The sequence below is a fragment of the Oryzias melastigma genome, linkage group LG9 (genome assembly GCF_002922805.2).
Source record: "Oryzias melastigma strain HK-1 linkage group LG9, ASM292280v2, whole genome shotgun sequence".
Classification (NCBI taxonomy): domain Eukaryota; kingdom Metazoa; phylum Chordata; class Actinopteri; order Beloniformes; family Adrianichthyidae; genus Oryzias; species Oryzias melastigma.
In genome coordinates, this window is record NC_050520.1 from 16397331 (window position 1) to 16422640 (window position 25310).

A 25310-nucleotide genomic window follows, 5' to 3' on the forward strand; every position below is an offset into this window, starting at 1 on the left:
AGAAAGATAAAATAATAAATCATTATTAATAATAATAATAATGAAAGAAGATGCTCCCATAAAGGAGCCACAACGATAATTTCGGGGTTAGGGACCAGGGACTTCCGCCAATTGGAGATCCATACCCATCCAAATCACTTCTGATCATGCTTTGTAAACATTTATTAAATAACTTTGGAGTATTGCAAACCTGCTATAACTGTCAGTCTGTCTCTCTGCACCTTTAAGATGATTTATTCTGGAATAATATTCCATGTTTTTATTCATAGTTAAAAAAAAAAACATGGAATATTATTCCAGAATAAATCAATTTAAACCTTAAAAATGTTCACTATTTCACTCTCCACCATCTTGCCTGTCCAGACAGTTCCACGTCGCTGTATTCTTCTGTTGATGAATGGAGGAGGTTCCCATCTTCAGCCTGATGTTTATAGAACATTACAAATGTGTGTCTGTCATGGACTTCATCATTGATGCTCATAATCCACCAGCAGTTCTCATCACAACACAATCAAAAATAAATCACAAAACGTCATCAGATTTAATGAGTAATTGATTTATTATCAAGAAAGACATTTCGATAACAAACTAAGAAAGAACCTAAAATAAATGTCAACAAGGAAATGGGGGCAAAAATAATAAATAATAGAAGATGGAGATATCAGAAAAGGAACTAATAAAGATATAAAACACACAAATCTTGTAAAATGACCACTTGGCACTTCACCTTTTCATACAGCTTTACAAACTATACAGAGTCTTGTGGGGGCATGAAGGTTTAAAATAGTGTCATTGGTGGGGACGCTGCTTAAGGCGCCACATTAGGTAAACTTTACTTTTCATTCTGGAATACGTTTTCTGTCGTCCAGTTTGGACTAATACTCTAAAGTAATCAGGTTTTTGGTACTTGTTTGTAGACAGTTCAGCCCCTGTGCTCATGCTTCTGTTAGGTGGAGAGGAATTGGGTGAATTCAAACCGTAGTGGGGGGAGGCCTCCAAGCCTCTCTGAGGGTCAAGCTGCAGTGAACTGTTTGGCGTAATGCAGACACACATGCAGGAAGCTAGCTGTTACTGCTCCCCGGTCTGGGTGTCGGTGCTGCTTTGGTGCTCTGCAGCTCCACATGTTTCCTCCTCCATCAGCTGTTCTTCTGTGGGCGGGGTTTGTGGTGCACAGGAAGCCGCCGCCTCCCCCTCTTCCACTGCTTTGTTGGCAGGAGACTGGGTGCAACTGTTCAGTGGAGGTAGACTGGAGTCAGCACTGGTCTCCAGAGGAGTTTCTGGAACGGGCACTGCCTCAGCAGCAGGGCGCGGGGGTTTGGAGTCCACCACTTCTTTGCTGGATGCTGGAGGTTCCTGCAGTGCCGGCTTGCTGTCCGTCGCTGTGAGGTCTTCAGTAACAGCTGCTGCAGCTGGAGCGCTCTCTAGAGGCTCGTTTGAAGAAGACATGTGACCGTCAGCAGGGGAGGGTGGGGCAGGTTCCACGACCTGAGAAGACGGAGGTTCTTCTACCTCCGGCTTGTTGTCCTTTGCCTTGATGTCTTCACTCATGGTAGCATTCACCGCTGGAGTTGGTCCATCATCGTTTGGATCATCCTCTTTAGCGGTCCCCCGCAGCTTAACGTCCTGAATCAAGTCAGAACCATTTGCATTGTCTGGACTGTTCTTTGGGGTAGTATCTAAAGCTTCAGCAGCAGGGGACGGGAGTTTGGATTCCACCACTTCTTTGCTGGAGGCTGGAGGTTCCAGCAGCACAGACTTGGTGTCCTTTGCTGTGAGATCCTCATCCATGGTCACAGTAACAGCTGCTCCAACGGCTTCCTCTTCAGGTTTGGCTTCCTGCACAGTTTCAGAACCATTGGTAGAGTCTGGAGTGCTCTCTGGAGTCTTTTTTGAAGAAGACATGTCCCAGTCAGCAGGGGAGGACGGGGCAGGTTCCACCACCTGGGAAGACGGAGGTTCTTCTACCTCAGGCTTGTCCTTTTTAGTGATGTTTACTTCACCCACGTTCACAATAATTTCAGCTTCATCCTTTTTACCGAGCTCCTCCAGTTTGACTCCAGAGCCGTTTGCAGCGTCGGAAGCGCTCTCTGGAGTTGGTTCTACAGATGGCCTCTCCTCAGAGGTAGGGGACTTGGGTTTGGATTCCACTACCTTTTTGCTGGGTGCTGGAGGTTCCTCTGCCTCAGGCTTGCTGTCCTTTGCATCTGTGATTGCAGTAACTGCTCCTTCGCCTTCCTGATTTAGGTCTGTACCATTGGACATGTTTGAGGGGTTATCTGGGGTCACCTCTGGAACTCCAGGTGGTATTTCTTCAGCGATTGGGGACAGTGGTAAAGCTTTCTTTAACTCCTTGCTGGAGGCTGACTGTTCCTCCCCCCTGAGCTGGATGTCCTTTGCTTCATCCTCTTCACTCTGATGATCTGATCTGGCTTCCTGCTTCAGATCGGCACCATTAGCCGTGTCTGGAGGGGTCTCAGACGCTGTGGGTTGTTCTGATCCATTCTGGTTGTTGTCTGAGCTCTTGCTCACATTTCCATCAGTCTCTTCCCGAATGCCGTCAGTACTGGGCACCTCCATGGACGACTGACTGGGCAGGAGCGAAGAGCCTTCCACCTGGATCATGGACACCACCTGCTTCATCCTCCAACTCTTTTTGGACTCTGCATCCTCTGCCTCATTCTCAGTGTCCCCCCCTGGTCCATCTGTGTTCTCCTGGGCTCCTCCATATTTCCTGGCCCAGTCAATCGGTGGCTTCTCCACCAGCAGGTGGAGGTTGGGGTCACTGTTGCTCAGGACGATGCTGTCTCTGAACAGGTTGTGTTTCCTCTGGACTGCTGCTTCCTTCACAGCTGCAAGTACACAGAGAAGGATCAGTTAAGGCTGGTTTCTAATCCAAAGGGACAAATATATTTTTGTATTTAAGTGGCTTCTGTACAGAATACTCCAGACAAAACATTAGAACTCCAGCATTTTCATTTAAATGTGCTCCAATACTGCAAGGACACCAGAACCTAAAGGAACCCAATGTGTCTGCTTCTTCAGCCTTCAATCCAAACTCCTCTGACTTGAAGCAGTTTCTCCTTCTGATTGATATATATATGTGAAACACCAAAGCAGTAAACTGACCTATCATGATGTCTTTCATCACAGAATGCAGAACCACTTCCTCAAAGATGTTCTCCACCAAGATGAAGCGGCAAAAGTCCTCAAAGATCAGCTCCTGGAAGCCGGGAAGCTCCTGGTGTTTACAACAGAAACAGTCTAAACTTTCCCAGCAGAAACCCTCATGCATGTATGAATGTAAGCAACAAACGATCACATTACAATAACAACTTCTGGAATCACTCACCGATGCACAAGTGGGGCTGAGCTGCTTCAGCATGTAGGGGATGAAGATCTGGAGCAGAGCTTCACGGAAGAACCGCTTCCTCACCGTGCTGCTGTCATAGTCAAATTTCTGAGGACAAACAACAGCCAGTAAACAAAATGAGAAAGACTTTCTGGAATCTAACTGTAGGCTCCCCAGTCCAGCTCTCAGAAAACTGATGGGAAACTTTCAAAGTACAACTGTTTCAGGTACAGGTGTAACGGATCACAAAACTCACGGTTCGGACCATTTTTCGGATCAGTAAAAATGAAAAAAAAAAAACACAATGGAAATAAACAAGAAGATTTTTGAAAAGCTTTAAAACATATAGATCCTTGGAAAAAAAATGTTAAAACATGTAGTTTTTGGTTACATTTACATGTCTGGAAACCACATCTATAAAATCACCATCAATCTCCCTCCAACAGCAGTGTACGCTCACTACATTTGTCTTTGAGTGAAATAAGAATCTGATGACCTCCAGCGTGTCAAAGACATGAAGTGGCTCCTCTGTGGACATGTACCTTCAGAACTCGGTCCTGGCAGCGCTGGATGGTCTTGCAGAGATCCTCTGGTCCCTGGGACTCCAGACTCTGGTGAAGGATGTGCTCAAACGTGAACACAGCATTGTCCATTTGCTGCCGGGACACAAAAGTCTTCACTTCAAACCTGGATGAATCATTTGGGAAGTTTGCTTTTCATTTTAGTGATTTAACCTGCAAGAACTTCAAATGGTTTTAATGAGTAAAAGAACAAAAGAAATGTGCTCATGTTTGGCTAAAACAGTAATTAAAAGTTTGAAACAATGTTTTGTTTAAATCAAGGGTCCCCAAACAATGGCCCGCGGGCCGGATCCGGCCCACCTCTACATTTTGCTCACCCCCCCAAACACTACCAGAAACGGATGACCCCCCACCCCCCAACTCGGAAAAAAACTCATGTTAACAGTATTTTCCTTTAGCAAAACACTGTTTTGCTAAAGGAAATACAATCGCAGACAAAACTGCTAAAACAAAACACTTTTTCTGTTAGCCTCCAAACTGACCCCGGCCCCACGTTGGTGAAGAAAAAAGTTGTGTTGCCCTCGCAAGAAGTTTGTGGACCCCTGGTTTAAATCATGAAGGTGATAATGAAGATGGGGCTGCACGGTGGCGCAGTGGTTAGCGCTCTCGCCTCACAGCGAGAAGGCCCCGGTTCGAGTCCCGGCTGGGACCTTTCTGTGTGGAGTTTGCATGTTCTCCCCGTGCATGCGTGGGTTTTCACCGGGGACTCCGGCTTCCTCCCACCGTCCAAAAACATGCTTCATAGGTTAATTGATGACTCTAAATTGCCCCTAGGTGTGAATGTGAGAGTGAATGTGTGTGTGATTGAGGCCCTGAGACAGACTGGAGACCTGTCCAGGGTGTACCCCGCCTTCGCCCATCAGCAGCCGGGATAGGCTCCGGCACCCCGCGACCCCGAAAGGGACAGAGCGGTCAAGAAAATGGATGGATGGATAATGAAGATTTTCTCTCCTTAACAGGTGTAGCTGCACAGGTCAGGCTTTGGTAGGCTGTGTTGTTCTGCAGGAGCTCCCTCAGCTAGAGACTCAATCTTTGGGTGGATGGATTTCAAACTGAAGCTCAGGTGTCACCTGTCTCATGAGGATCTGGGCCCGCTGGACAAAAACGGAGGGGCTGGATACGTCAAATCTCTGCTGCAGACCCTCCAGGCTGAGCTGCTCCACCTTCTCATAGCAGCTCTGCATCTTCACGGGATGGTAAGGCAGCATGGAGATCTTCTCCATGTGCTGGGGGAGGGGGAGACGGACAGTTTTTCATGGGTCAGTTAAAACGCCATCCTCAGGTAACCCCAGATTTCCCTCCTCACCTGTGCTACAGTCTCCTTGGTCTCCTTGTTCAGAGTGTTCTTGCTCATCTCCGTCAGCTCCCTGAAGAAAACGTCCCGGACCTCAAAAAAGCCTCGGCTGGTGGGTTCCATCAGAGCGTCGAGGATGGAGCTGATGTACGGCTGGATGCTCACCTTCAACAGCTTCTCCGCCTTTGAGAGAACGGCCGCTGCAGAGGAGCGCGGAGAGTTTCAGATCAGCCAATCTGGCCTTGAAGAAAGCCAAAGAGGTCAGGAAAAACTGGCATAACAAAGATTGACATTTGAGAAGCCTTAAGATCACATCCTCTTTAGATCTTTGCTTTTCAGGTCTGGGAGAGCACAGAGACCGGGATATCAGCTACGCTTTTGGAGCCCATCGATAGACTTCAAAATGTACAATCATCACTTTAATTTGACTATTCTTATTTACCTACCGGTAAACAGAAATATGCAAGGACAAGACACTGTCCTTAAATTCAAAGAGAAGAATTTTATTTGCTTTTTTGAGTTAGTCATACAATTTCCACTGAGATTATTATTGCACATTGCACTGAGGTGGTACGACGGCAGACTGAGGAGCTGCAAGGTCAGCCCTGCTTCACAGTCAGCATGGAAACAGGAGACAAAAAGAATTTGATCCCCTGTTGATTTTGTAGGTTTGCCACAAATGAAGTCGGTCATCCTAATCATAGGTGTGTGTGTGAACAGTGAGAGATAGAAGTCATACAGAAAATCAACAAACCAACTTTAAAGAATGTATATAAATATATTTATATTTCATTGAGGGAAATAAGTATTTGATCCTGTTTCCAGAAAGATTCAGTTCTTTGTATCAAACCTTCATTCTCAGCACAGAGGTCAGAGGTTTCTTGATGATCAGGTTTCTGGACAGATCAGAGGAATTCTGGTCCACTCTTCTTTACACATGATTTCTAAATCCTTCAGATCTGGTGTCTGTTGCTTAGCAACTCTGAGCTCCAGCTCTCTCCAGAGGTTTTCTAGAGGACTGAGGTTCAGACACTGACAGACCACTCCATGACCTTCATCTGGTTCTTCTTCAGAGATTCCTTGGTTGTCTTGGTTGAATGATTTGGGTCATGATCCTGTTAGAAGACTCATCCACGACCCCTTTAATCCTCCTGGTGGAGAGATGGGCTGTCCATTCAGGTCTACAATCTTCTCCCTTAAATCCACTGAAAGCTCTTGAGTCTTTCCATGTTGGAGAGTTTGGAGTCTGACTGATGGAGGATTCTGTGGACAGGAGTCTGTTCTACAGGTGATCAGTTCAAACAGGTGTCTTTAGTTCAGGAGACAGGTTGATGAGGAGAGTCTAACTGGTCTGTGTGAACCACAAATACTTATTTTCCTCAATGAAATGCAAATACATTCTTTAAAGTGGATTTCCGGATTTTCTGTCTCACTGTTCAAATGAACCATCAAGATGACAGACTGACGGTTTCCTTTAGGTGAGCAAACCTACAAAAAACAGCAACTAATCAAATACGTATTACTTTCCCTGTAGATGTTCAACTTCTTCATCTCATTCTAAAGTTCTTCAGGATTTGTTTCCTGCTTCTTCAGCTGATGCAGCATTCAGTGATCAGCTCCAGCAGTTACTTGCATTTTTGCAGGCTATGCAGTTTTTGTAGTTTGAATTTGACTGTCATTTAAAATCATGACGTTTGAGAAATTGTGTCTAAAAGTATTCTCTTTGGTCTAATGCACGTGTCAAAGTCAAGGCCGGGGGGCCGGATCCGGCCCTCCGAGTTATTCTATCCGGCCCTCCAGATCATTTTATTTCATTGTTATTAATGACCCGATGTTATCTTAAACTTATTTCTAACTTGTATAATTTTGACAAAAAAGATTTTTATGGAGAGTAAAATATTGAAAGTCATTTAAGGTTTAAGTTAATTTAATCTGGAATAAAATTCCTGCCTTTTTATTATTCTTAATTATGTTAAAAAGTTAGGGTTCTAAAGTTTTAATAATTTTGTTTTATAGTGTTCAATAAATGTCTATCCTGTTCGGCCCGCGACCTAAGATGTGTTTTGGATTTTGACCCCCTGTGAGATTGAGTTTGACACCCCTGATGTAATGTGTAATATTCTTAACACATTATGTATTTTAAAAGGAAAAATGTAAAATGTAAAAATGTGAAAACTGGGGTTTTTTTTCATGGAGATTGATGTTCTATCACTCGTCAGTAGGTGAGGCGGCTTAGACCTCCTACTGCGATCATTCGTCTTTTCACAAACCTTTGACCTTGCTGGTGACTTGCTCCTTGGATGCAATGATCTGGTCCATGTCTTTCCTGATGGACGCCTCCAGAGAGGAGCGGGTCGCCTCACATTTCTGCAGCAGCGCCTCGTAGTGGGCCCCGCACTGCTCCTGGACCAGGCTGTAGATGGCGTCACTGATCTGCTCACAGAGACACTCAGCTGATGATACAGAATGACACAAGCACAAGCAGAACCTCCCAAACCGGGTCAGAACACCCGTTTTAAAGCATTCATTGGTAACTTTGAAAACATTCAACAGGACAGGAGTGAAGAGTCTGACTAGACCCGGGTCTGCAGTAAAAGAGCCGTTTAGTGGTACTGATCAAAACCTAATAGAAGCCGCAAAGCCATTTTTTAAACCCTTTTAGGAAAACTTGATACTACTTTACCTCATTACATTGTCATTTTTTTTTTTTTTTTTTTTTATAAATATGAATTATATTTATTTTTGGGCAGGAATAGATTCCTAAATATCAGATTAACCGTAATTTTCTCAAAAGTATAAAGTGGATTTTTACTTTTGGCAGAAGTTCATATGACTTTCTTTCAAAATAAAAGACTTCCTGTCCCAAACAGGAACATCCAAGTGAAGCAAATGCGTTCGTAAACTGTTATACTTTAGGTTTACTTTGTTGAGCCGTCATCCTTTTCTCTACTTACTACAGCTGTGGACTGGAGCATAGACATGAATCATGGTTGGTTAATGATCCAGTTGAAAAAGTGTGTGAAGAATACACAAATCTATTTATTTAAGCCACTCCCCTCTGAATAGCTGCTAACCATTGTTATGCAGCATGAGATAAAACTGAGACCTTAAAGTCATAAAATAAAGTGAGCAATCAGAAAAGATCAGACTTTTTGCCAAAGTTTTACCGAGTATTTGTGATCTGTGTGTTATGGAGGAAGCGCAGAACAAACAAGACCTAACGACGTCAGCAGGGATATAAAAACCACTACAGTTGGGGTCAGGGGTCTGCAACCTTCAACACTTTGGATCAGATCTTCACGTTCCAAAACCCAGCAGGAGCCACAAATGCTCACTTCATTCTTTAGAAAAATAAGACACCGATTTGTATTTATGTCAATGCTACCATTATGATAAATAAAATGTAACTTTTTTGTATGAATAAAACATCAATATAGAGAGAAAATACCCTTTAAAAAAGATGAAACAGTTTATTACTTTTGACAGAGGTCCATATGATTTCCTTTCAAAATAAAAGACACTAGTAGTAGTAGTAGTAGTAGTAGTAGTAGTAGTAGTAGTAGGATGTGTAATGTCAGCGATTTAAAAAAAAAAAAGTTTATTTATGATTAGTGGAAGATCTCTGGCAAAAATACATGAATCTAACTTAAAAAATAAATTTCAGCCATTTGTGATTCTCAGTGTATTTCTCAACCCATAATGCGCACTTAAATATTGTTAAAAAAGAAGGAAATTCATCTTATAATCCAGTCTGCCTTAATTCTGGTTGTACTTTCTGACTTCCAATTGATTTTCTGTGTTACATGGCGCACACAAATCTGATGTCTAAAATGTTTCATCTCAGTACCGTTAGTTTTTAAAAACTTTATTTTTCTTTAACCAGAGAGCCACAATGGAGAGATAAAAGAGCCATACATGGCTCTTGAGCTGCAGGTTGCAGACCCTTATTCTAGGTTCACCTCATCCAGAAGCGTATAAACTTAAATAAAATAAATTGAAGCAATGCTAAATTAGCAAGCCTTACTTTTAAATTTACTTTATTTATTTTTTCCTTTAGCCAGAGAGCCACTGGAGGGGGAAAAGAGCTGCAGAGGTTGCAGACCGCTGGACCACACCATCACTGTGCAGGCTCATCTCCAACGCAGAAACAGAAACATTCCATCTCCCCACCTTCTCAAAGGTTGAGTCATCTATTTACTTTACAGAGGATGAATTAACACCCCCTCCCCCCCGCCACCACACACACACCACAGAGATGTTCCCAGTTTCTTATCTACACAAAGAAAAATGACTTCAGTTTCAGCTGTGAACATTCATGTGTGCAATTCTCTGCTTTGCCAGATGGTGGCAGCAAAGTCCATCTGTAGATACTCATTTTCCCCTCAAAAACAGATGAAACCACCTCCTACCCTCAGGTCTGTTCCCACTACACCCCCCACCTATTTAACATTAACTACAGTAAATTCAAAGATTCTGAAGCTCGTTGAAGGTGGACACTGGGGATTTTCTTTGTATATTTAGAGCCATGGTGAGATGCTTGGTTCTTACCAGCATCCAGCTTCTCTGTCGGTCATGCAGCTTTCCTTTGAGGCGGGGGGAGATGAGCTCCCTCAGCTCAGGGTGGAGGCTCTCCATCACCAGGTTGGACAGGATCTACCAGCAGGACAGGGAACACAAAGCACTCAGCTCACTGGACCACAGAGGTTTCCCTCCGTTCTTGCTCAGCAGTAACTTTCCAGAGTTTCTGTAGCAGCTTTGTGAAACCTGCTATAGAATTTTGGAATTGGATCATAGTTCTCACCTCCCTAACCGAGATACGGTTAGGGAGTTGAAGAAGATGATCAAGACGACTTGAAGATACAAGGACAGGAACCCCCTCCACCACATTACAGCGTCTGTGCAGCTGTTTGATCATTGAGGCGCTCTGCAGGAGTGATCCAACCCAGACTCGGTCAGATGTCCACGGGGCTTTACCTGTGACGGGAGTCCGCACATCATCTCCCACGTGCCGTAGTTCCCTTGAGCCTGACGGTAGAGTCGCACTGCGTCAGTGAAGGCTGGAGTTTGGACCTTGTTTTCCTCACACAAACCTGAAAGCACAAAGTTGGCTGGAGTCATTGGGATGCTTAATCCTTTAACACCTGAGGCGCTGCAGTGATGCTTAAAGACGAAATCTTTAACATATGATAACTTTTTCAATGTTAACACGATCAATGTAATTCCAGTAGATTATGAAGGAAAAAAGCAGTTCGACGAGCCGCTTTTTTCCTTCATACTCTACTAGAATTACGTTGACAGTGTTGACGGTTAGCATAAACACAGGAGCTCCACTCCTGGTGTCCCAGCACAACAAAGGTCTAGTTCCCTCAGATTCAGACAAGAAAATCACTGCAATATCACAAATGAGACAAACAAAGATATCACTTCTAGACAAACTTTTTCTTGTGAGGGCCACATAACTGTTTTCTTCTCTGATGTGGGGCCGGGGTCAGTTTGTAGGCTGACAGAAAAAGTGGAACAATCACAGCCAGACATAGCCAAATCTTAAATAATTCATTTCTGTAATCTTCATAAAAAATAAATAATGCTAAATAGTTACATAGAATTACCTGCGATAATGCTAGAGTGAATACTGTAAGCTGAATGCGGCTGCTGAAGATGCTTAAATTAATAACTAAAAATGCTGAAGCTGATAGCTGAAAATGCTGAAGTTGATAGCTAGCTAAACTATTAGCGAAATCTCAAATCAGCCTAAAAAACTGTAAAAAATTCTAAATGAGCTAAAACAGCAAGCATGTAGCCTAAAAAACAAAGTAAAAGGCCAAAATAGCTAGCATGTAGCTGAAGTATTAGCTAAATGCTAAATTAGCCACAAAAAAAAAACTGGTAAAAAGTCTAATTTAGCCAAGACAGCTAGCGCATAGCTGAAATATTAGCTAAATGCCAAATTCGCCAAAAAGAGGAAAAATGCCTAATTTTTCCAAAACAGCTAGCGTAAGGCTAAAATATTAGCTAAACTCCAAATTCGCCTAAAAAAACTGAAAAAAAAGCCTAAATTAGCCAAAACAGCTTGTGGCTAAAATATCAGCTAAACCCCAAAATAGCTAGAAATCTTTAGTAAATGCTAAAACTGTTGAAAAAGCTAGCATAAAAAGAGCTGAATATTTTAGTGGCTTGATGAGCTGAAGAGCTATAGACGCCAAAAAAACGTACAGAAGAAAAACAAAAATAGCAAAGAAATAAAGAAAAAGTGAATCACTATTAAACCAATAAATGTGCTATCCTCCCCATCCTAGTTCAGACTGCAGAAGGCTGGAATAAAAAGTCACATTCTATGCGTTTCTCCATCAGCGTTTCTGATAGTGTGTGGGGGGGCTGGGCCAAATGCGGAGGCGGGGCCTGATCCAGCCCGCCGGCCATAGTTTGGGGACCCCTGGTCTTAGACTCCAGGATCCTGAGTTTGGAAGTGTTTTGCAGATGGAATACAAAGGTTTGCATTCTCTGTATGACAGAAATCTACTTTGCAGTTAGTTATGAAAAAGTAATCAACCTCATATCAAGCTACAGCGAGAAGTGTGACAGTCGACTTTGACTCGTTCTGATCCTGCTTCTTCATGATATTCCATCAGAGGAAGTTTTGATTTCTCAGTGCAGAGATGACAAAATAAAAAACATTTCCACATATTGAGGCTGTTCTAGTAAGAATAATCTGGACTAAACTGGATTATACCAATCATAATAATTGAATCACAAAATGTCCTTGAGGTTTAAAGACAACCGCAACTGTGAACGGATGTTTTAAATACAGTGAATTGTGGCTCTCGCATCACGGTCACAACAGCGAACCAGCATTCACCGATCTGCACGTGGTTTAACGTGGTTTGGCAGAGTTTTAAACCGGATCCCTTCCTGACACAACCCTGTATTTTATCCGGGCTGGGGACCGGCACAGGGAGACTCAGGCTCAATCCGAATTCTTCCCTTCCCTTTCATTCAGCCCTCCAAACAGAGAGTTATGAAAAACTAGTGTCTCATATTTTGTTGATGATGTCATCAATAATCTCCGGTCCGCTAGCTTTAGCACAGAGCTTCCAGCGCATGAATATACATAACAACAGTCTTATAACTTTAAAAAGTCATGCGACAACAAAGAGTCATTACTTACATTTAAATGTAAACTTCTTCAGAGAACACAACGAGAAGAAAAGGCGGTTCAGCCTCACGGGGGAGGACTTTATATCCCTCCGTCTGGAGAGTCGGATTTAAAAAATACATTTCGACTTTGACTTAAGGTCCCCCTTCAAATGGAGGGGATTGGAGAAGGGAAGAATTCTGATTGGGCCTCAGACTTGGAGCCACTCATGGTTACATAGTTTAGGTAGTAATGTGAAAACATCAAAAAATCTGCATTAATTTTTTCTCAACAAAACTGTTTAAAGTTCGTTTACAGAATTCAGAACTTTAATAAAACAATTGGCTCTTTTCTTCAGTTTAAATCCCTAAATATGTGATAACTAGATTTTTTAAACCAATCAAAGACAGTTTAAGATGAAACTTTAAAAAATAAATGAGTAAATTGAACCCTGTCGATTTGTAAACTGAATTGTATCATTTCATTCTCAGTGGAAATCCAACAGATCCAGTGTTTTGGTGCCATAACCAGCAGTTTTGGTTTGCACAGCTATCAGTCTTTTTATAGATAAACCTCAGCTGAGGCATTATCCAGCAGAAGTCCTAAGAGTTATTCTTAAACTTTGTGGGAACCTGCTGAGCGCGTTGCCTCTCACAGGGTGGTTATCTGCCTGATCCGCCGCAGCCCGATGACTTCACCCCACGGGTTGTGTAAGCTCCGAGTGTGACTAACAAGTAAGCTCTGACCGTCCCTTTGAAAATGTGGTCAAACCAGAAAAGAGTGTGAGGTGCTGCTCAGCCTCAGTGGACAGAGCGAGACATGTGACAAAACCAGGAAGTGTGCCTGTGGGGGTGGGGGCGTCCGCAGGCGGAGGTCCCTGGTGAAGCTGAAACAGGAAGACCCGATCAGAGAGGAATTTCTGCTCTGGCCGAGTCCAATCATGCAGAGCAGCACTTTCTTCAGTCGCTGGAGACGCAGCAGCCGGCGACAGACATGACATCAAATGAAGCCTCGTACCACTAAAAGCTGGTTTATATGATTATGATTCTGCTGGTTAAAAAGAGATCAACGTGGAAATCAAACTAAGTAAACTGAATATCTACACTCTTCTTTTCAAGACAGTGGAGCAAGAATCTTTGCATCATCTGACCAGGAGATCTCCTGTTGGAGTGTAAGGAACATGGAAGCAAAGTGTTGATTAACATGCTCTCCATGAACATATCAACACGCCGGGCTCCGTCCTAACAGATCGTCAGGTTAGCGCCGCCTTCATAGGGTTTTGGTTGTGTTCTGGTGTTCAGACACGCCTTTCATTGTTATGAACCCGGACTGCAGTACCTGCTTTAAACACCAGCAGTCTGTGTTTCAGAGCTTTAACCCTTTAAACACAAAACCTTTAACTTACTGTAACTTTTGAACCGTTAACACGATTATTCCAGCAGATTCTGAAGGACAAAAGCAGCTCAGAATCTACTGGAATTATAATGTTAACTATTTAAAAATTCCTCCTCGTACATTAGTGCCAGTGTTCATGAATTCAACAAATCAGAGTGGATCAAACTGCAAAGCTGCATGTGCTCACCTGTAGGCCATAAAACGCCCAGGACGGTCGTGAGAGTGTTTCACTGCAATGAACCCCAAGGAAGTTGGAGTCATTTAGTCTAACTAGATCTTTTTTATCCCACGCCTTCTGCAAACTCCAAGACTTAATGTGTAAAAACAGAACAGGGAAAGAGGGATATTAGTAATCAACTCTAGTCATTCGCTGCCTCCTGGTTGAGAAAGAGAAAGCTGGAGGGTGCAGCACTGAGCAGAAAAACAGGCAGAGCCGTTTCTCAGGAAAGTATGGTGACGTGCCAGCCAACAGGGTGTGTTTGTGTCAAAGAAACACGTCTGCTGGAGACCTGAAGAGAGGGAAGGAATGAAGCTGCAGACACCAGCAACCTCGGGGTCCACAGAGCCACGGGGGGCAGTTTCACATCAGAAGAAAAGCGTCTGAGAGCCCCGTCTCTGCTCTGCAGATCTATGATCACAGATGCAGCACTTCTACACGTGTGTGTTCAGAAGTTACATGTCTATGAAAAAGACACAAAGCCTCGGTTTCTTTTCTTCAGACTCTGTTAGAGGTTTTTCTTAAATCAGTCAGGAACTTTCTGAAGATGACAGTTGTGGATTTCTATCATGTTGAAGCCCTCATATTTGTCAGTGATAAACTGTTGGCAGATAGACCAAAAATTCTAGATTGGCAGCTCTGCTGGAAAGCGGTGCTGTTGTGGGTCATTAGAAAAAAATCTCCATTCCTCTACATTTCCACTCTAAAATATGTTTCCATCCTCCAGTAAAAATGTTCAGATTCATCTGAGTTTTATTTCTGCTGTTTAAGGCAGACTAAAAGTGAAAAGAATAACATTTTCTCTAATCTTAAACTTTGGATGATCAAAAATGTGGTGTCTCATGACTCAAACCATCCTGTGATTGGTCTGAGTTCAACACCAACAGCTGATTAAAATGTAAAAGATTCTCGGAATCATCAATTATTTAGTTGTACTTTATGTTCTTGGATTTACTGTAACTTTTGAACTATTAACATGATCATTATCGTTAAATTCCAGCAGATCGACGAGCTGCTTTTCTCCTTCACAATCTGCTGGAATTTAACTGCTCGCATTAAAAAGAAGAAAATCTATTTTCCTTATAGTTCTGTTTCTTCCTCTTGTTCTTCTTCCATGAGTTTGATTGCTGTGTTACAAAAGTGTCACAAACATAAGCAAACCTTTTCATGAAAACTTTTACAAAACCACTGCAACACATCGAGAAGTCTCCACATAATGGGCTGAAAGGTAGCGGTAATGTTTACAGGAAAGACTCTTAATCAAGATGGAAAATCAGTGACATATCTGGGAGTTATTTTTTCAGGGGGGTGAGTGTTGATAAAAGCTTGAATGAATGTCGACTTTTCTAAAAAAAAAGCTTCAAATCCTCCAGATGTCTGGTTCTCCACTGGCCTTTTCCATTGCTGCTTTGGTCCTTCCAGCTGAAGTCGGGTTTCTCCTGTCCTCCTCTATGAAGTTAGAAGATGGTAAAGTATGGTGTTCTGGGGTTCTGTTCTCTGTTCTCACTTCTCCTCTCCTCTATTCTTTATTCTTTATTATGTCTAGTTCTCTGTGCTTCTGTTTGGTGCAGTGTGATTCATGTGTTGTTCCTCTTTCCCACTCTCCTCTGGGAGATTGGGAGAGATTTCAGAGTCCAGTTGGATCATCTGTGCTGCCATTCTTGGCTGTGGACCTCGCCCCCGGCTCGTCCTGGCCGTGGACCTCGCCCCCGGCTTGTCCTGGCTGTGGACCTCACCCCCACCCATCCCCCAGTCCTATCCAGCTGAACTCCATTTAAATACATAGTTGTAGAGTTAGATAAGCTAATTCCTCTTCAACAGTCCCGGTAAATCACCTGTCCGCCTGGGAGAAAATCTCTCCTTCATTTGGGCATCTCTGAGGTTTCTTCTTTTTTCTTGAATCAGATTTTTTAGGAGTTTTTCCTCACCGAGAGGGAGGGTCTAAGGACAGGGATAACCAGTTGATTTAGTCTGTTTAGTTTAGCAATTAACTATTGTTCACATTTTATGACCAACCTTCTTCTTCTGTACAATTACTGGTGTGAAGCCCAATGAGACAGCTGTGATATTGGGTTATATAAATTGAATTGACCCTTCCACTGACAGGAACTGAAAAACAGCAGGAGAGCTTTAGGGAGGACCGTGAACTCCAGATGAGTGATCTGCTGTTTCACCTGTGATCCATCTGTTGAAAGAGAGGGTTTCTGCTGGCAGCAGGACGTCTCGTTTCAACAGAAGGTCAGAAAGACGGAGAACGCAACAATACCAGAATCGTATTCTGTCTCATCCTAGCTCCAGTTGTGGGGCGGTGTGGAAAGTCTGAGGCTTTCTCCGCGTGACATCTTCAAGGAGCCATAACTCCCTGGAAGCGTCTTGGACGGCGGGTGTTTATGCTGCGCTGAAGCTCAGCCACTCACCATCGTTGGAATGCCTGACGCAGTCCTGCAGGACAGCCTGCCACTTCTGCTGCTCCTTCTCGTTGCCCACGCAGAAGTAATGGTGCCTAGCGTACGGATGCCACACGATCACAGGGAACTGGCTGGGACACTTTAGAAACGGAGAACTTCCCGCTTTGGCTTTCACATCTGCAAAGACAAGGTTTTCAGAGACGCTGAAGCATCTCCATCCAGATAACCAACAGGTCAGCAGAGGGGAGAGGGACCTCCTGAGCCTCACCTGGCAGGCTGTCGCTGATCAGCTCCTGGTACTGCTCCACAGAGGTCAGCACTTTGGAGCCAGCACAGTTGATGGTTCCTTTGGGCTGCACATGTTTGTCAAAGGACTGGAGAACACAGGAGGACACGTTAGAACATCACAACATCAAAGCAGAGTCTCGTCAGCACGGCCGACTCCTTACTGCTTTGTTCTCATAACAGCTGATGTTGTAAGAGTCCGGCACAAACAGGAAGCGGTTCCTCCACTTCTTGTTCTCCTCCACGTACTGAAAGATGGATCCAGAGAAGATGGACTTGTTCTCCAGAGGAATCTGCAGAAGAGCCAGCCCACATTCAGGAAAACATGTCAGACTTTGTGCGAACCATCATGTTTTTAAAGAAGCTGATCCAAGCTCACAGGAAACAAAGAGCGACTGCACGTTTGGGAGGCTTCTCTGAACTCAAAGCAGAGGCCAAGTCAGAGACGCTTCTGTGCTTTGGCTCTTTAATACATTAAAGAAATACCAGCAAGTCTCATGTTCTGGAGGTTAATCACAAATATATCAACATCATGAAAACTGAACTAAACTATTGGTAGACCTGTTTTCATGATTAGCTGCCATGATTAGTCGACTAATCGACTATTAAAATAGTGGAGGACTATTTTAATAGACTAATTTAATAATATGGAGTCAGAGTGTAGTAAAGTTGAACAGTTGTGAGCGTTCAGCACCAAAAAAATTTACTTTTTTATATTTGTGTCAGTGAGACCAAAACTTTATCTTTAGAGAAAAATAGTTCCTGGTTTCAGATGCCGACCTCATTAGAGAGATCAGGAATATACTTTCCATCAAACTCATTCTGACAGGTGACCTTTGACCCTATATACCCTTTATGTATTAAATTGTTACGTCATCTTGAGGGGCGGGGCACCTGTCAGAATGAGTTTGATGGATGGTGTAGGGTCAAAGGTCACCTGTCAAAGGGAGTTTGATGGATGGTGTAGGGTCAAAGGGCACCTGTCAAAACGAGTTTGATGGATGGTGTAGGGTCGAAGGTCACCTGTCAAAACGAGTTTGATGGAAAGTTTATTCCTCATCTCTCTCATTAGATTTAATTTGGTTTTAAAACCAGAAACTAATGAAGGACGGGGGCTGCATGATTCATTAGAAGTTTAATAAACTATTACCCTAATTACCTTTATTTTTAATTAGTTTAAAGTTAATGATGGTTAAGATGAGTGTTTTACATCCAGTTTGTCCATGACCAGATTAGTTGACTAATCAGTAAAAATAATTGGTGATTAGTCGACTATTAAAATAATCGTTTGTGACAGAACTAATGCAGATGGGATTGACCTTCAGCGCAAATATTTCCTCTTCCTGTTATTGAGGATGGTTTGAAACATACACCAGAAAGCTGATGTGGAGTTGACATCCTCCCAATGATCTCTGCTTCATCCTGAAGACCTGGAAAGAGCGTCTTCCTCATGCAGACTGCTCCCCAGCTGCTGGTGTCCAGAGCATGCAGTGACTGCAGCTCAGTGCTGCTGCTCATGCAGTTTGTGTGTCCATCTGTGTGTTCCTACAGAGAAGCGGTGAAATGCTCCAATGTGAGCCTGTTCCACACACCTCCAGAAGGGGGACAAACCCCCCTGTCCAGTGGTCACCATGTGACCAAACGTGTCACAACAAACGTGTCACAAAACTCCAGGAGACGTCAGAGTCCAGCTCTTCTCAAGCTTTGAGTCTCCACACCTGATGAATTCAGCAGCCTATCCCAGATGAGGAGATCACTCTGAGTGAGACACCACCCCCCTCCCCGCCCCCACCTGCACTGTCGTCCTCACAGTCTGAGGCAGAAAATTGGCTGAGAAAAAAACACATCAAGACTTTCATAAGTAGCAGAGAGAAACGACAGACACGACCCCGAGCTCTGACTGCTGGGACTTTCTGGTTTCTTTATTGCCTCCTGGTGCAAATCAAAACTTTTTTTCCCGTTTTCATGGGTTGAAAATGCAGCACAGACGAACTCAAACGTTTCAGCCAAAACCCAAACTCTTTGTTCTCCGCATGTTGACATCTTCATGAATCAGAGCTCAACTGCAGCAGGTTCTGACTTGCAACAGTTTCGACAGCAGCGCTCTCCTAATATGTTGAAATCAAAACCACTCCTGAACTAAAGTCGCTGTAGATTCAACAACCCGTTTCTCAGAACCAAAAGACCTCCCAGGTCTTCCACTAATTTGCAAGTTAACATCATGAGGTCATAGACAGGCAGTGGATTACTAATGAAATGCAGTGAATTGTGTCTTCCTAGATGACTAATTTTATCTCTCTTGTTTATTTTTTTAATAATTATATTGCCTATGTTTTCTTAACTTATATTTTTTTACTCACATCTCCCTGCTGTAATTATTCTGTGTTAGAATATTATTATTATAGTCGTTGCTTTGTTTTGGATGCATTTGTCTACATGTTCTGAATATTTGTTTGCATTCAATAAAGTTTTGGAAAAAAGAAATAAAATGGAAAGAATCATAAACCATGATATATTCAGGTGCAGCAGCCTCTAGAGTGGGCTGCATGGTGGTGGAGTGGTTGGCGCTCTCGCCTCACAGAAGGGTTTGAATCCTGACTGCGCTCCTTCTGTGAGGAGATTGCATGTCCAGCCGTGCATGTGTGGGTTTTCTGCGGTTCCCTCCCGCAGACCAGACGATGGAGGACACCCTGACTGAAGCTGGACACCACCTGTTACAGCTGAAGTATCAAGAATTAAGGTGGATTTCTTTCAGGTGAGCTGCTGCAAGAATGCTTGCTCCAAAATGCGAAAATCTGCACCAAATTTAAGGTCAGGAGGAGCAAAAAGAACAGATTTTATGTGAAGGTGGGCACAGTGTGTAGCGGTCAGCACTCTGGCCTCCAGCGGCCCGTCACCCAAAAAAAAGAATTAAGTGTGTTAAAGAATAAAATAATGAATGTGTTTTCAGTTAGATGTGATCTCGCGCGTCCCGAAAACATCCTCAGTGACGCTTCTAAGCTAAGGGAGGTCTCAGTCTCTTCCTGAGCAACCCCAGCACTGAGCCGCCGCCGTGTGCTGCAGCAAACGCTTACCTTCCGCTGCAGCAGCTGGGACTGCGGCCCGCCTCCTCCTTCGAGGTCAAAGCGAACTTTGTTGAAGAGAGCCACGCCATACTGCTGCTCATACAGGCGCCCAAACTCCGCCATCACCGCTCCGGTCCGAGCTGCAACACAAACACCAGGTCAGCACAGGCTCCGCCTCTCACACGCTGCGCTCTATTCAGCAGGTCTCTGAGGGAAACCAGCAAACAGGTGTACGGGCACAGCAGTAGCAGGTGTGCACACCTGTGAAGGTGGAGCACCCACATTTGTTCAGCTGCTCTCCCTCTTAGAGCGGAGTCTCATTTTGATGAGTGCATGAACAGAAGGACAATCCCCGGAAGGTTTCCGTTTGATCTTCAGGAAAGCTGGTTACCGTGATGGACTGATCATGAGCTGAACGCAGCCACTGCAGTCACATGACGGGACGAGGTCAGCTGACATGTTCCCATCAAAACATTAACTAGTATCTTTCAGAGAGAGTCTGCCTGTTCATCCTCCTCCTGTGTGAATACAGACATCTCTGATGGACCTTCCAGTGGAGCACAGATGATTCTACCGCAACATCCAAACTCAGTCAGCAAATCCAGCAAGAAGATCAACTCTCAGAGATACCAGAGGAGAGTATGCATGTGTGTGTATCAGTGCATGACTGTGCGTTTACCTCAAAACTTTTAGTATGAAGCTGAACTTCTGATCTCACAGTTAAAACAGAAACATTTCTGCCGCTTCAGGTTACAGGAAGTGAAAAACATGAAGCCCAGTGTAACAAAACTGAAAGCAGAGTCTGAGTTCTTGAGATTCTAAACTAGAATGTCTGAAATCTTGATCTGTAAAAGTATCAACTCGTCAATCTGCACATCTGCAATGAAACACTTCCTAAACCCACGCCAGTGAAACTCCTGCTGCTCTGCAGAAACTATGTCCTAGTCCAGGGGTCTGCAGCCTGCGGCTCCGAGACCACATGTGGCTCTTTTTGCACAGATTTTAAATACTATCAAAATTCAGTAAAATGTTTCTCTGATTGCTCTTTTTCTGTGTTTAAAGCACATATTTTATGCTGCACAACAATGTGTATTGACTTGACAGAAGAAGCAAAGAAAATAAATGTGTATATTTTGATATATCACTTCTATTGAATCGTGAAGCAATACCAGGTTAACAGCAGCAGTAAGTAGAGAAAAGGATGACAACCCACCCTATAGACCTCAGAAATAAGAGAAAATGTCACTGTGTGAGATGATCTTATATGGATCAGGGAGTCTTATTTTGAAAGGAAGTCATATGAGACTCTGTCAAAAGTAATACATGATGTGCTTTTTTCTTTTTCAATTCCTGCTTTATATATGCAAAAAAAAAAATACTTAGTACCAAAAGTAACAACATTTTCAAATGGGTGAAATAGAACTTTGTGGCTCCAACTTGGTTTTCATCAGTGGGAAACAGGCTCAAATGGCTCTTTTAGTGTGAAAGGTTGCAGACCCCTGTCCTAGAAAATGACACAGTTTTTGTATTTTTTGAAACAACAACAACATGCTTATCACGAATAGATGATAAGATGATCAGAGTGGGACTTTAAGCAAATATTTGTCTTCTCTGCTTCATGCGTTGACAGTACGTGCATGAAAAACCATCTGGTGGTGAAAGCTGGTGTGCAGGAGTGAAGGGACTGTTGGTGCAGGAGTGTCTGAGCTCTCTGTGCTTGGAGACTTGGGAAAGAGGCCGAGCTTCACCTGGAGATGAGCCTGCAGAAGTGCAGTTCAGCTCACTGGATTCCTCCTGACCATCAGATGTGGTTTGTGTTTCACTCCTGATTGGAGCTGTGACTGCAGCTGTCTATACTGTTGATCTGCTGGTTATTCTCTAGGCCTTCACCAGTGTGAATGAAGAACAGACATCATCATCATCAATTCAAGAACAGAATAAAATGAACACATAAAGGAGGGAAAAGTTACAACACCTCGATGTGACTTGGATAACTTAAATTCAATCTTTGATGGATCTGTTTAAAAAAAAAAAAATTAAAACTATTGCTAAGAAAACAAAAGTCCAGATGTTTGTTTGTTTCTGCTGCAAAGATCACCATCCACTGAGCTCGGACCGGTCAGCAGATCGGTCTCATTTTGGGCTAAAATGTTCCCGCTGGGATCTGCTGACCTTGCATTGACATCGGCATTTCCTTTGACACAAGTGCTGGGGGGTAAAAAAAATCCAAAGTTGACTCGTATGACGGAGTAAAAACTAAACTGAGAGGTCAGAAACTCATCAGCACACAGGTACCTTTCCATTAACAATCATTTTTCCATTAAGCACCCAACAGACTTCCTAATTGAGCACAGAACATGGAGGTGGGGGCACTGGGGGGGAGTGCAGTCCGTACAGCCAGCTCTTTGTTGTGCAGCAGCAGCCCCCCAGATTAAAGGCCTCAGGCCCTGCAACAGTTTTAAATGAGACCACGTCGTTCTCCATCACAGCAATAATACCACCCCCACCCCAACAGCTCCAGCATGTCTTTATTAAAAGAACCCCCCCCTCCAGAGCCTCCACAAAAACATTCCTCCGAGACGGAGCCTCACTCTGACTCATAAATAAAGCTGGTTCCATCCCAGCTGCAGAACCACAGCACTGAGCGAGACCCGCTGCTGTGGGCACATGCCAAAGTCAAGGCCCGGGGGCCAGATCCGGCCCTCCAGGTCATTGTATTTCATTGTTATTAACGACCCAATGTTATATTGCACTCATTTCTAACTTTTATAATTTTGACTAAATTTATTTTTAATGGAGAGTAAAATATTGAAACTTATTTAAGGTTTAAGTTGATTTATTCTGGAATAATATTCCTGCCTTTTATTATTCATATTTATGTTAAAAAGTTACAGTTATAAAGGTTTAAAAATTGGCATTCTGCTTTTTAGACTATTTTGACATTTATTAAGATTTTTTAGGCTGTTTTGGGGTTTAGCTAATATTTTAGCTACATGCTAGCTGTTTTAGCCAACCTAAGTTATTTTTGTTCGTGTTTTAGGATAATTTGGCATGTAGCTAATAATTTAGTTGACCATTAGCTTCAGTGTTTTTAGTTATCAATTTCAGCATCTTCAGCATCAAATTCAGCTTACAGCATTCACACTAGAATTATCACAGGTATTGCTATAAATCTAGTTCAGAATTATGTTAAAAAAATATGTTTTTAAAGTTCTAAAAATGTAGTTATAGGGTGTTCATTAAATGTTGATCCTGTTCGGCCCGTGATCTAAGGTTAATAAAACATTCCACATTTTTTACAGTGTTTCACAGCCTGCAAAGAGCCAACATTTATAGCTGTAAGAACATCGTGAACCCGTCCATCAGATGCTGGCGTCTCCCTCCAGGCTGAGCTGAACTCTGTGCATGAAGAGCTTGATCAAGATCTGACCAGAGAGCGTCACGTGACTGATCTGATCTGTCCTCCCCCTACATGCATGGCATGGATCGTCGGGGCGCATTTTTGCTGCATTTCAACGTTTGTGAATGAGAACTCCAGCTCGTCTCCATGCAGACACTCGCAGACTTTCACAGATTCCTCAGATTCCACTGCTCACTGTGGGGCTCGCTCGAATCTGCTCCTGCGAGTCAGCTCAACCCTGACATAGTTCTTCAGTCCTGGTGGGTGGAAGTGTTGCAGCATGTTGGTCCAGCAGGGATCACAGGTGGCTCAAACACAATCTTACAGGGGGCCAAAACCAAAACACACCTTAGGTCACGGGCCGAACAGGATAAACATTTAATGAACACTCTAGAACTACATTTTAAAAACTTTAACATTTTTAAAACTTTAAAAATGTAAATTTTTAAGATAATTATGAACCAGATATATAGCATTATATGCGATAATGCTAGTGTGAATGCTGTAAGCTGAATTTGGCACCTGAAGTTGGTAGTGCTGATAGCTGAAAACGCTGAAGCTGATAGCAAGCTAAATTATCAGCTACATGCCAAATTATCCTAAAACACAAACAAAAAGTAACTTAGGTTGGCTAAAACAGCTAGCATGTAGCTATAATATTAGTGAAACATCAAAATATCCGAAAAAATGAAAAAAAAAAAGCCTAAATTAGCCAAAACAGCTAGCATGTAGCTATAATATTAGCTAAACTCCAAAATAGCCTAAAAAATCCTAGTAAATGCCAAATTAGTCCAAAAAGTTAGCAGAAGGACAATTACTTAAAACGTTAAAACTATAACTTTTTAACATAATTATGAATAATAAAAAGGCAGGAATATTATTCCAGAATAAATCAACTTAAACCTTAAATAACTTTAATATTTTACTCTCCTTAAAAATATAATTTATCATAATGATACAAGTTAGAAATGAGCACTAGATAACATCGAGTCAATAATAACAATAAATAAAATGATCTGGAGGGCCGGATAGAATTACCTGGAGGGCCGGATCCGGCCCCCGGGCCTTGACTTTGACACGTGATGCAGAACCACTGGTTCTGCAGAGTTCTGACTCGGTTTTGCTTGTGCTCTGTGTTCAGCTTTGGGGGGACTTCCTGAAGGGGTTGAGGTTAGAATCCCAGATACTCCTCCTTAAATCTATCCAGCAGTGATTTAACTCTCTGATTGTTGGAGCAGATCACCTCAGGAGTCATAAACAAACGGGGAAACTAAGCACCACTGAGCTCATTCTCAGATAGAGACGGTACAACTGTGTTTAGTTAAAAAAGAAATAATAAAAGCATTGAACACTACATAGACAATGAAATCAATCGTTTAAAAATAATCCTTTTTCCCCCCAAAAAGAGTTTTTCTGTCTGTTATTAAAGAAAGTTTTAGTTTTCGGCTGAAATCCATAGTAGTGCGAACAGTTTCCAACAGTGTTTGCTTTGGATGGATCTGAGAGAAACTCCAATTGTGTGAAGTGAGATGGAAAGGACTGAGTGGAGGTGACTTGTGGTTTGTCCCAGACGAACACTGAGGCCTTCATGACGGCTGAGCAGTCCTTTCACAGACTCACACTGACCCAGCGCAGCCTTTCATGCTTCACAGGAAGACCTTGCTGGCTGTTGGACGTTTGAGGCTCGTCTGACTTTCTGAGTGGGAAAGCTGTTTTTAAGATGAATTCCAGTGGAATTTTCCCACTGCAAACAGAAATTCCAACGTCTGGGTTCAAACGAAATGCATCATTAGCTCACCAGCAGCAGCTGGAGAACAGAGCCCATGTTTCCCCAAGGGGATGCTGTGGACTTCAGGAGCCCCGAGTGGTTCTGGTTAGCCCTGCCCCTCACGCTCTAACCATGCTCCTCACTTCCTGTCACCTTTGACCCAGAGGCAACAGCAGCAACACTGAGCATGAAGGAATTGCAAATTTATCTGGTCTAAAGCAGTGAATAGAATCGCAGCAGCATGCACAATTCCAGCAGATACATCCTGAAGGACACACAAACACTCTGATAAACAACCCTCAAAAGTCCCCCTCTGATGAAGATCATGTCTTTTTGAGTTTTTATCATGTCTGTGTGTCGGTTTTCTTCTGAAAGAGAACAAATGTAATAAGAAATCCTTTTGTTTTTTCATTTCT

The 25310-nt window shown here is 43.0% G+C and overlaps 1 protein-coding gene across 1 annotated transcript in view; it reads right to left on the reverse strand.

Moving 5' to 3' along the window:
• Positions 1-535: 535 nt before the first annotated feature.
• LOC112160116 (protein Niban 2) overlaps positions 536-25310 on the reverse strand; it is a 27050-nt gene continuing 2275 nt past the window's right edge. Inside the window, exons 2-14 of the mRNA XM_024294491.2 lie at positions 19736-19866; positions 16826-16954; positions 16645-16750; positions 16386-16553; positions 10199-10314; positions 9773-9877; positions 7495-7657; positions 5237-5424; positions 5001-5156; positions 3892-4005; positions 3350-3457; positions 3127-3238; positions 536-2849 (exon numbers count right to left, since the gene is read on the reverse strand). Of these exons, the coding sequence (XP_024150259.1) occupies positions 1069-2849; positions 3127-3238; positions 3350-3457; positions 3892-4005; positions 5001-5156; positions 5237-5424; positions 7495-7657; positions 9773-9877; positions 10199-10314; positions 16386-16553; positions 16645-16750; positions 16826-16954; positions 19736-19866 (3377 nt within the window). The 3' untranslated portion in view covers positions 536-1068. The remainder of the gene's footprint in view (positions 2850-3126; positions 3239-3349; positions 3458-3891; positions 4006-5000; positions 5157-5236; positions 5425-7494; positions 7658-9772; positions 9878-10198; positions 10315-16385; positions 16554-16644; positions 16751-16825; positions 16955-19735; positions 19867-25310) is intronic.